General features: G+C 49.6%; 1 protein-coding gene across 11 annotated transcripts in view; it reads right to left on the reverse strand.

Annotated features, from left to right (window-relative positions):
- Positions 1 to 305: 305 nt before the first annotated feature.
- Positions 306 to 12315, reverse strand: part of ASAP2 (ArfGAP with SH3 domain, ankyrin repeat and PH domain 2) — a 158284-nt gene continuing 146274 nt past the window's right edge. For 9 of the 11 annotated variants that reach the window (XM_025261573.3, XM_044926268.2, XM_044926265.2 and 6 more), the window contains 6 exons: positions 11109 to 11243; positions 9467 to 9635; positions 5120 to 5169; positions 4590 to 4681; positions 4112 to 4234; positions 306 to 2808 (listed from right to left, as the gene is read on the reverse strand). In XM_025261573.3, the coding sequence (XP_025117358.1) occupies positions 2734 to 2808; positions 4112 to 4234; positions 4590 to 4681; positions 5120 to 5169; positions 9467 to 9635; positions 11109 to 11243 (644 nt within the window). In that variant the 3' untranslated portion in view covers positions 306 to 2733. The remainder of the gene's footprint in view (positions 2809 to 4111; positions 4235 to 4589; positions 4682 to 5119; positions 5170 to 9466; positions 9636 to 11108; positions 11244 to 12315) is intronic. The other 2 variants (XM_025261575.3, XM_044926267.2) reach the window with 1 other exon arrangement.

Genomic DNA, 12315 nt, shown 5'->3' on the forward strand with positions numbered 1-12315 from the left:
TATATACAGTGCTTTACTAAAGACTAAAAGGGGCTTCCCAGGTGGCGCTAGTGGTAAAGAACTTGCCTGCCAATTAAGGAGACGGAAGAGACATGGTAGTTCGATCCCTGGGTTGGGAAGATCCCCTTGAGGAGGGCATGGCAACCGACTCCAGTATTCTTGCCTGGAAAATTCCATGGACAGAGGAGCCTGGTGCGCTACAGTCCATGGGTTTGCAGAGAGTCAGACACAACTGAAGCAACTCAAAAGATTAAAAACATGAAAAACTGAACACTCAAAAGATTAAAAACATGAAAAACACCATGTCCATTTAAAAGTATTTTATTTATTTCCAGTCAGATGACTAGTTAACAAGAAGAGTAAACTTATTAAACATGCTCTAATTAGGACAATGAAAATAACTGATTTAGGTTATACAATATATACAGTTGCGCTGCAACTAGACGGAAATAATCGAGTGAATGAATTGAATATCATACATCTCAGATAGCATCCAGGCTGCAGTTGTGGTTCCCACCCTTCACAGATCACACGCTAACCATTAGTCCGTGGACAGATTCTGAGTCGCCATCCCTAGAGGTCAGACCTGATGGAGGATGGCATGCCAAATGCCGGAATCCTGCAGCTGAGGTCACAAAACATAAACTTTAAATATAAATAGATTATCTACAGTGTTTTCCTTTTTCTCACTTGCTTTTTTTTTTTTAATTTGCAAGGAGCAAATAACTAGGAAAGGGCATCATTAGTAGGGAAGTTAATATAATTTCTCTTCTGGTAAGAGTAATATTAATTACTGCACAATAGCACCACCAAATTGTAGACTGGGAAAATATTTCCTAGGTATTTATGTGTGTACCAGTGACTGGTACACACCGTACTGGTACAAACTGGTACAAACTGATGTATCGGTTTGGGACTGGTGTTCCACTGTCGATATGGATCAACTTTAATTCCTTACATAGCTGGCACCAAGTAGGCGAAAGGCTGATTGAGTATAAGGTACAGATGTGGGAGGGCTGTGCTAAAATAGACATATGAAGTGCGCTGTGCAAAACATCTGTTTACGTTCTTCAATCTATGAGAGAATTAACTAAATGAAGGGTTCAAAAACAAATGAACAATTAGTGAAAACAGATGTAGTGCTTAAAAAAACAAAAGAGAAATAGAGACTATAATTACAGATCTAACACATTTTTACCCAGAACTTTGAAAGGCAAAAACGCAATTGCCATACAACATCATAAAACATTCCAGTTTGTTCTGTCTTCCTTTATAATATCAATGAAAAAAAATACAATGAAATAAAAAAAAAAAGCTCTACACTCAACAAGAGTCTTGCATAATAAAGACAGGCTGCTTCAATCAAATGTACCATCACGACATGAAGAAATAGCATCGTCGCCTTGCTTTCCAAGCCTATCCTTAAATTTACCACTTTTGGTAAAAATCTAAGTTGGCATCACATGCCTATTTATTCTCAGAGAGCGCCAAATTTTTCAACATACCTACTCTGAATCTTACGCTCACCATGACTAAGAAGAGGTATGATAGTCAAGTTCATTAAACCTAATGAGTTTTTATTTTATTGTATACAACCTAACCCCCACCCCCTGCCCCCAGTAGCTTAAGTTTAAGAATGATATGATGGGACTTCAACAGGAAATCCGGATGTCTGGGGTTATTTTATTACCTGGGACCTACAGATTTCTGATATGTTCGTGATTACAAACAAGTAGACAGATTAAATTGCAAGACAGTGTAACTACCATTCCTGTTGGTATATTCTATAAACACAAGACACTAAATCGAGGAAACGTTCTCTCGAGCTAGGAGGGAAGGCAGCGGCACACTCGGCAGGAAACAGCGAGGACTTGGTGACGGTACTCTGGCTGTAGCCAGGGCGCTCGAGAAAGCGGATCCCAGGACACCTAAAGCGCATAAACTAGCTTGAAGAACCGTGTCACCATCCGTCATCTTTAGTTTTCAACTGAATTCAGGAAATGCAGTTTTATACAATCTGGAGCTGACGTATGCCATAGCAAACCATCTTTAGTTGGCTTAGGTAGGCTTGTTCATAATAATCGACACACTCATGCAGGACACAGTGACAACTGCGACCGCGCACACCAGGTGCTGGAAATGCAACGTTACGTATACGATCCCAAGTCGCTTTAAATAAATGTCAGGTGGATTTCAAAGGAAAACTTTCAAGGTATCTTTAAAAAAAAAAAGTCTTTAAAGGTGAACTGAAGCATTTTATCTAGAAAGTGCAGGTTAGCTGCAGAATTGGAAAGCAAAAGTTTACTGGCTTTCTAAAAAGAATAACTGTGCTAAAGGTCACCAACTAAAGAAATGGGCCAAGAAAAGCAGGACACATTTCTTCCCAACACTCAAAACTATTTTGAGGTTCAGCTAATGCTGTAGATTCAGGCTTGATTATGTAGTTAAAATCACTTTTTGGGAAAAAAAAAAATCACTTTTCAGTTCACCTCTTAGGAAATTGAGTTTTTCCTAATAAAAGTATAGCAATGTTTCATGAAAAACACAAAATATAAAAACAATTCATTGATATATATATATATAAATTGGCTTTTGAGTTTATAAAGCAGAACAGTGGCATTAGAGAAAGTGGGTACAGTACAAGTCATGAAACAGGTTATCTGGCAAGAGTACTGGTACCAAAAATGAAACAGGACATGACTTTTAAAAGAAGTGTTTTTCTTCAGTAGCAATTCAGTCAGCAATAAAGTGCACAAAAGACACAGGAAATGCTCCCTTGCGACTGGGATCTCCGTCAATGTGGCCGATCTGAAATGAATACAAGGTTAGGTGGTTATAAAAGTTCTAAATGCTGGAAACTCTGAAGGGCATTTTAGCATTTGGAGGGGGAAAAAAAAAAGATCTGTCTGGAAGAACTTCTGGGAAAGAATTACTTAGGTAAAACATCTAAACTGTTGTTTCTTCCACTCACATTTCAAACAGTCCCTGCCTACTACTCGGAACTCCTGTTCAAGGGCAGTCGGTGCCCTCAAAGATGCCCCCACCACAGTCCTGGCAGTCTTGGGGGGCACATAGGACAGGATCTGATCACCACCCCATCTGTGTTTTTGTTTTTTTAATAGACGAAGGGACTGAATGTCAGAAGTTTGTGAGCTTCAAAGTCACAGAAAGTGGCAAACATGAGGGAGCCCTATTTAAATGTAGGCAAGCATTTATGAGACTTCAGTAAATCATTCACTTTTGCTCTGGGAAAATTATGTAAGTTCTATATCAGTCTGATCTCAATGATGTAAATTAAGTAGGTAAGTAAAAGTCTAAAAGAAAACCACCAAAATTTAAATGTGTGTGTGTTGTTTTTTTTTAAATGAGTGGAGGAGCCCTGGAGGTTACGGGCAGCATTTCCGTACTTGATACTTTAAAAAATATATATATAGAAAAACTGAAGAGTTATCTTATTCTTTTGGCCACGCCATGCGACTTGCAGGATGTTAGTTCCCTGACCAGGGATTGAACCAGGGGCCACGACAGTGAAAAACACCAAGTTCTACCCACTAGGCCACCAGGGAACACCATGCCGTATATTTCTATTTCAGAGGCTGGCTGTGACTTCAGGTTTCCACTGTCCACTCACTGGGTTTCCCTGGTGGCTCAGCGGAAAAAGAACCCCCGCCTGCCAAAGCAGGAGATGGAAGAGACCCAGGTGTGACCCCTAGGTCGGGATGACCCCCTGGAGAAGGAAACAGCAACCCACTCCTGTATTCTTGCCTGGGAAATCCCATGGACAGAGGAGCCTGGCAGGCTTCAGTCCATGGGGTTGCAGAGAGTCAGACACGACTTAGCAACTAACTAAGTACACATCCACTGCTGGTCAGAATCTAAAGGTTGAAAAGCACTGATCTGTCGCTGCACTGTGGAGGAGGCAGCAGCCCGAGACTCCCAAGGCCACATCCTCCTCGCAGACCCTCAGGTGCACTCTGGAAACTGCAGCCCACGTGGCCTGCCCACCCGAGGGGGGACCCCTTGGAAGTAGGGGGAAACGGAAAGGACAGCTGAAGCTGCTCAGGGCAGGGCAGCCTCACCTGGGGAAAGACCCCTTCAGGCCCAGACTCACCCACCACTCCTGGTCCTCCTCGCCGTCCACGATGATCACATCCCCCTCAGAGAACGTCAACTCGTCGGGGTTGTCGGCCACGCAGTTGTACAGGGCTTTGACCCGCTTGGGCTTCAGCTTGGTCTGCGTCAAGGAGAAGGGGGCTCAGAGCTCAGTGTGTGGGAAGACACACCTGCTCAGGGGAGAACCGGGCTGCCTCGCTTCCAACGGGTCCCTGGGGCCTGCAGGCCTGCGTACCCACCCGGGGCAACTTGGGGAGGCTCAGTGCAGCTGGTGGCAGGGGGACTTCCCGGAGGAGGCCAGCCCAGGGAAGAGAGGGCAGCTCGGGGCCTGGTGTGCAGACGGGGGTCAATCCTAGAGCCAGCCCCTCACCTGTGAGCTCCGGGCTGTGTCTGGCTTAGATCTGAGCCCTTGGAGGATAACCCGCACACTCCTTGCCAGAGCAGAGAGGCAGAAAAGAAGGGGCTCATCCACTCACCGTCTGGGACTTCCTGGGCATGGGCGCTGGGGGCTGCATGACCACGGCATTGGACAGAGGACCCAGAGCTTCTGTTCCAGAGAGGTCCACTACTTTGGGGCCAAAATGAATCAACTTCACAATATGCCCCCTCAGCCATCACCATGAGACAGAAACAACGTAAAGGCCATTGTGTCAGATTCACAAGGCAGGTTTCCTGAGGTTTTTGTAATCATTGACAGAAAGTCCCCTGAAGGCCGAAGAAACTTGTGACTTGCCTGCGGCCTTTGTAGTGCTGGCCTGCAGCTGTCACCATGGGACAGACGCTATAACCTCCTCCACTGACCGGCCCCCACCCCCCCAGTGACAGAAGGGGAGTGGAATGTGGGGTATGGTACCAGGCAGCCCCAGGAACAGGGGCATCAGGGGCTCTGCCGGGGGCAGGGTGGCTGCCCTGCCCTGGACAGGACAGCTGGGCCAGGAGACAGCTGACCACGACGGGACACATCCCCCACTCTGCCCTCACAGACCAGTTCAGGTGAAATAATTACCAGGTCCTCTCGGCTGGCCTTTGTTAATCAATGGGCTTGACTTGTCAGGCCTACGAAGAAGGGGAAATAGTGTCACTGGTACATGCGTGCATGCTAAGTTGCTCAGTCGTGTCCGACTCTGTGCGACCCCACAGACTGTAACCCACCAGACTCCTCTGTCCATGGGATTCTCCAGGCCAGAATACTGGAGTGGGTTGCCATGCCCTTCTCCAGGGGAACCTCCTGACCCAGGGATCGAACCCGCGTTGCTTACATCTCCTACCTCGGCAGGCAGGTTTTTGACCATAAGCACCCCTTGGGCAGCCAAGAGTCACTGGTACAGGAAGCCCGAAAGGCACGTGACTGCCCTACCTCACTCCCTGTTCTACGGGACCTGTGTTTAAACTGAAAACGGGCAAGCTAATTTTATCAACTGCCAATCCAAGTTAATTCTTTTTCTCTTGGAAAAAGAGAGACCCAGAGGACAGCGCCAGAACCCAAGGGTTCCTGATTCCAAAACTAGGCTCCTCCTGGGACTCTCCTGTCCTGCGTGAGCCTGCAGCCAACACCCCAGGTCTGGGCAGGAAGCTGGACACTGAGAATCAGCTCTGCCTCCGACGTTCCTGTCCCATGTGGCCCAGGTCTCCTCCTGTGTCAGGTGGGGCTGGATCAATCCGCAGGCCCTGGGGGCTCTGCCAGGACTGTCTGGACCCTGCTGGCCCGTGTTGTCCTCTGTACTGTGACCCCTGGTGTAACCCCCCAAGATTGACCATGGCTCGGCTCTCCTCAGGACCGAGGGGCCAAGTGAAAGCTTATCTTTACTTCTACATTCAATTCCCAGAGAACATGCTCCATTCGGGCAATAGACTAGAAGTCTGTTCTCTAAGGAACCCGCGGTGTCCAATACCATGGCCTCCCAGGGAGACTGCTCTACAGCAAGACCCATGCCAGCAGCTCTGTGCATCAGGGTGCAGTCTGCCAGCTTCTAATGCTGCATATGAAGGGGCAACTTAGCGACAGGGAAGACCACACTTATGGGAAACGTCTATGACATAACAGAAGTCAGAACAGAAAGAATCGTGGAAGAGATGAGAGAAAATGAGTCTGTGAAACCACTAGGATACTATTAACATGAACATTATATGATGGCAAAAAGCTGAGAAAATCTCCCAGAAAGGTGACTGTAAAAAGCAAACAAGGAACTGGCCCCTCTGCAGTGCAACTGCACTTCCAGCCCCTGCCTCTAGGTGGGGCCACAGGACTGGCCTGAGTGAGAGCATCACTCAGGCCCCAAGGGTTTGCCAGCCCTCCCTGTTTCTCCTCCTGCAGAATTAACCCTCAGTCAGTTCAGTCGCTCAGCCATGTCTGACTCTTTGTGACCCCGTGGACTGCAGCACGCCAGGCTTCCCTGTCCATCACCAACTCATGGAGCTTGCTCAAACTCATGACCATCACGTCGGTGATGCCATCCAACCATCTCATCCTCTGTCGTCCCCTTCTCCTTTTGTCTTCAATCTTTTCCAGCATCAGGGTCTTTTCAAATGAGTTGGTTCTTCACATCAGGTGACCAAAGTATTGGAGCTTCAGCTTCAGCATCAGTCTTTCCAATGAATATTCAGGACTGATTTCCTTTAGGATGGACTGGTTGGATTTCCTTGCAGTCCAAGGGACTCTCAAGAGTCTCTTCCAATGCCACAGTTCAAAAGCAGCAATTCTTCAGCGCTCAGCTTTCTTTATAGTCCAACTCTCATATCCATACATGACTACTGGAAAAACCATAGCTTTGACTAGATGGACCTTTGTTGGCAAAGTAATGCTCAGCTTTTTAATATGCTGTCTAGGTTGGTCATAGTTTTTCTTTCAAGGAACAAGCATCTTTTAATTTCAAGGCTGAAGTCACCATCTGCAGTGATTTTGGAGCCCCCCAAAATAAAGTCTCCCACTGTTTCCATTGCTTCCCCATCTATTTGCCATGAAGTGATGGGACCAGATGCCATGATCTTAGTTTTCTGAATGTTGAGTTTTAAGCCAACTTTTTCACTCTCCTCTTTCACTTTCATCAAGAGGCTCTTTAGTTCTTCACTTTCTGCCATAAGTGTGGTGTCATCTGCGTATCTGAGGTTATTGATATTTCTCCTGGCAATCTTGAATTAACCCTCGGCCCAGGGGATAAAGATGGTGGAGTCAGAAGTAGAAGGGGTCTGAGTCTCTGACTCACCCCCTTGGGTTTGCTGTACAAGCAAGAATGGGGACACTCAACCTCGTGGGAGCAAGAAGTGAATTCCTTATGTTAAACCACTGAGATGGTCCAGGGGTCAGCTGTTAGAGCAATCAGCTTACTCTAATAAAGAGAAAAGGTGATACACATAGAGGAAAGGCAAAGGGGATCTGATATCCGAATAGTAAGAACTAGACTATAACTTAGAACAGAAAAATACAGATACTAAGTCATTTAAAAAAAAAACAATCAATGAAGATTTCTCAGATGCAGGATGTAGTTTCTATGTTGAGAGGCTCCATCACCTACTTGGGAGCAGGGATGAAAACAGACCACCTCACCCCGGGGAGTCAGAGCCCAAGGTGTCCATGGACGGGGGCCTGACGGGGGTTTGCCTGAGGGGACACAGGAAGGCATCCACCTGGCTGGGGGCAGGGGCTGGCCTGTCAGGGGAGCTGGAGACCCAGGAGGGTCCCAGACTCCAGCAGGGAGAGGAGGCTTCTGCACAGAGGAGAAGGCGGAGATGGGAGATGCGTTTCATAAGGGTTAAGTAAACATGGGAGCCGGACTTCTTTACCATTAGAACGGGGAGTAACAAGTGCAGAAAGGAATAAAACCTATATAGAATGAACCCTGTGGAGCGTTTAAAACATCGAGAATGGACTGCATGGCCACTGCAATGCCTCACCCTCCCCTGACCGAGTCCAGGCTCTGCCTGTGTCGAGCAGTAGCAGAAGGCAGATGTGATATCCTGCTGGTTTCCAGGACTTGCTCTTGGGCCCAGTCACCCTGATGTGAGACGGGCCAGGACATGTTAAGTATTCCAGCTGAGAGCCCCAGCTGGAGTCCCAGCTGCCAGCCAGCACCAACCATATGTGTAGACTGGGGAGGCCTCCTCTGATGAATCTCTGTTGAACAACCCCCAGCCCTCGAGTCTTTTCGGCTAAAGGCCCAGATATTGTCAAGCAAACACAAGCCACTCCCCCTGTGCTGACCCAAACTCGTGAGCATAAGACAGTTGTGTCTTATGTCAATACATTTTGGTGTGGTTTGTTACTCAGAACCAGAGAAATTGGAGAGAGTGTGAACTCATGGATTTCCATCCATATAAACAAGAAACAAATAAATGTGTTTATACATGTATACAAGCATGCATGTACATGTATGAATATACACGTGTGTATCCCTAGTTCTGATCCCTCAGAAGGCCTGCCTGGGAGCATTGACACTCCAATGGCAATGAAGACACCAAGCACCCAGATCTTGGCATCTAAGTATCATTCCACTAAAAGGAACCACTTTTCTACCATAAAGATCCAGACTGAAAGCCATGAGCTGGATCCCATGAGCTTTACTACAATAAATGTGGTAAAGGACATTTATTTAGACAAATGGCAAACCTGGAGTCTAGAGTTTTGGAAGGTTAAGAGCTTCCCAGGTGGAAGCTTCCCAAGGTTAAGAGCTTCCCAGGTGGCTCAGTGATAAAGAATCTGCCTGCCAATGCAGGAAACATGGGCTCGATCCTTGTGTCAGGAAGATCCACCAGAGAAGCAAATGGCTACCCACTCCAGTATTCTTGCCTGGAGAATCCCATGGACAGAGAAGCCTAGCAGGCTACAGTCCATGGGGTCGCAAAGAGTCGGACACAACTTAGCGACTAAACAATAACAACCACGTTAATTTCCTGATCTGGCTGGCTGTATTATGTTTATGTGGGAGAATGTCCTAGTTTGTTGAAAATACATGCCCTGCACTGCAAAGAGTCCATGTATTCAAGATAATCCTATGAGTGAACAAGTAAGACCTAGAGGCCCTATGTCTTGAGGACTTTAACTCCCCCAGTCCCAGTGTCTGTATTCGACAGAAATCTAAATTCATCATGTGGATATAAGACACACATTGGTATGAAATGTTTGCAGTTTAAATATTCTTGGTAAATTATTTTGAAGACCCCTGAAACATAATTAATTAATCATGCAATACTTGACCTCAGGGGTCACAGCAGGATTTGAAACGTGGGCGATTTTAAACATTCAAAGAAACCCCAGCAGGTGAAGTTGTGGGGCAGGTGCACTGGGAAGCCCCTGAAGGCAGGAAGCATGGATGGTGACCTGGCTGGCCCGAGGGGAACGCAGATGAGCAGCAGTTACCCGGGAGCAGGCCTTTTCTGGGGGAGGCGGCTGGGTGGCTGGGGCGGCAAGGGTGGCGGGGCTTTGCTGGGCGGGAGTCCGGACTGGGCCGGCTTGCTCTGTTGGCTCAAGGCTTCGATCACACTGGGTGTTTTGGCCACTGGAGGGGGCGGCGTGGGAGCCAGGGGGTCTGCAGAGAGGAAAAAGAGAGACACACGCAGAGGGTCAGCCTCCAGGCATCATATTCCTAGGCTCCCCACCCGAGGCTCCTCCAACAAGGGCTTCCTTTTCTCCTTCCACTATTTCACGGGAAAAACACCCACTTCCACTGAAGACTTTCAGACAGCAGTATTGGCGGAGAGTCCTTCCAGGTCTCAAGCGAAGATTAAAATGATTCCAAGGGCCTGGAGATGTTTTCTCAGCTAGAACCACCCCCTGGGAAAGCTAACTGGGTCTTCCATCCTCCAGGGAACCTGGGGAAGCAGCCGTAGGAGGCCTGGCCTGGGTCCTGCCCTGGGGCCCACCCGTATCACCGGTCAGTCTGTGAAGAGCCAACTCCGTGAAGGCTTCCTGTCTGTAACGGGACAGGGCAGCAAGTTATATTCTCTATGTTTAACAGAGAATGAGGGAGCCAAGGCTTTCAGCGAGGGCAAGGGGCTGGTAAGACAAGGGGCCGGACCTTGAGCCTCCTTCCCGTTTGCTGACAAACATCAGCGCCCCTCTCAACGGCCAGCACCCACGTCCCGCAGTCCGCGCAGAGGCAGCGACCTGCCCCTAGGCCTGGACGTGGACACCTCAGGAGCCTCAGCCCCGGACGGCGGAGGCGGGGAGTGCTGGCTGAGCAGGGAGGGGTCCAGTTCAGGCTTTCTTTCCTTTTTTCATAAGCTTTAAAAGCAAAGTCAAAAGGCAGACTCTTGCATGCCTATCTACAGCCCCGGGGACGCAGGACCATGAGGCAGAAGAGTGAGCTTCGGAGACCTGCTGGGTGCCTCTCACCACCAACCCCCTTGCTGCCGTCCCCGGACCTGGGTGCCCCTGCCCCACCCCAACCTCTGGAAGCCCCTCACCAAGGCAGGTGCCCGCTTGGCCTCCAGCACCCGGAGGGTACCGACTGCAGCCAGGGTGGCTTCTCCCACCTTAACTCCAGCTATGGAAACCCAGGGAAAGCCTCGGCACTCTCGGAGCAGACCCGCACTCGGAGAGGCCGGAGCCCCTCCTCCTACCGTGTCCAGGCCTCGCCTCCTGGTCCAGTAGCCACCCCCCAATTCTGCTTTGCACCCCGCTGCCCCTCCCCCCGGTGCACACGTGACACTGAGGGGAAACACAGAGCAGATTCTCATCCACAGGAACACAGCCCGGTACCCCAAGCATGGAGCAGCCAGAGGAAGCCCTGGCACCGCCGTGGAGAGAAAGAAACGCTGCTGGAGTGCTTGGAGATGGAGGAGGGGCGGGGGTGGCCCCCGTGGGGAGTGGGACAGACAGCAGCCAGCCGCTGGGGAGGAGGGGGGCCACAGGGAGGCAGCCATGGAGGAGCCCCCAGCAATGTGCAGGCCGGGGCTTGCTCCCCACATGGCGGCCAAGAGGACCACCCCCCTCCTCCCCACCAGCCATCGTGTAGTACGAAGCCCGATGGCAAGAAAGGAAAAAGGAGAAAAAAACGTACTGGTAGATGTCACGCGAAGAGGGGGCAGCGGTGGATGGACAGCGGGCGGATCTGACGAAGATCGCTGCCGGCTTATACTGTCCACGCTTACAGAGTTTGTCTTCCACGGGGCGTTAGCGGAGGAGGCTGGCTGAGCTGCACACGCACGCACACGCACGCCCATGCACACGCAGGCATGCACACGCACGCAGGAGCACAGAACAAAAACAGAAACAGAACACGGCATTATTGATCCTCTCCCTGTACGACGGGAAACGTGACCCTTCTGTGGACAGAACAGGGGTAAGACCACAAATAGGATACTCATTTGTTTAAAAAAAAAAAAAAAATTCTTTCTGGCACCTGGAAGACAGATACTAATACACAGTAAACCAACGATGCTCCTGGGAAAATTCCCAGTTGGTCTCCATCTTACCGATTTCTCTAATGGAAGTCCAGTTTGAAAAGGGAAATGATAACCACAGTGACCCTCCTGAGCTCTGCGCTCAGGGATGGGACATCTGCTCGTCTCTACCCATTTACATCCTCCCGTGGGGTCAGCACCTCGCCCAAGGGGGCACCTGTCCTCAGACAGAGCACGTGAGAGAAGGGCCAAGTCACACATAGCTGGTGAAGGGTGGATGTGTTTCTGGCTGGACCCTGCCCGCTCCTCCTCACGGAGCGGTGTCTGCCCAGGGCACAGGCGTGACCGCGCCTGAGGCTGCGTGTGGCCCCATGGCCGGCTGGGCCTGGAGATGAAAACAGGCCATGGCCACATAGGGCAGACCTGGGGTAGGGGGAGTCTTGCCACGTCTGCTGACGGGGACAGCGCCGACCTTCTTCCATTTTTTGGGTGGATACTCCATGTGGATCAAGGGTAGCACACACGGAAAACAAAGATAGGCTTTAGGGGGCTGGAGGGGGTGAAGGGCGATCTCCATCATCAAAGGAAGACACGGGGAATCCTCCAAACCCTTCTCATCCTAAGACTTGAAGGAAGCCAAGAAAAACAGGTGAACAGCTTTCTACCGCTGTTCTGTGACCCAACAGAGCAAAAGAGAATCTCTCCGCCCACGACACACACAGTCAGGAAAAGCCGCTCACGAGGTGGGGACGACCTAACCATTTAGCTCCAGCCTCACAAGACAACACACACGCCTGGGACTTGGGAGGAGGGAGAGGGAGGCAACAAGCCGCCCCCATGAGACCCCCTGACCACAGCGGCCTC

Source organism: Bubalus bubalis, chromosome 12, assembly GCF_019923935.1.
Source record: "Bubalus bubalis isolate 160015118507 breed Murrah chromosome 12, NDDB_SH_1, whole genome shotgun sequence".
In the NCBI taxonomy this organism is placed as follows: Eukaryota; Metazoa; Chordata; class Mammalia; order Artiodactyla; family Bovidae; genus Bubalus; species Bubalus bubalis.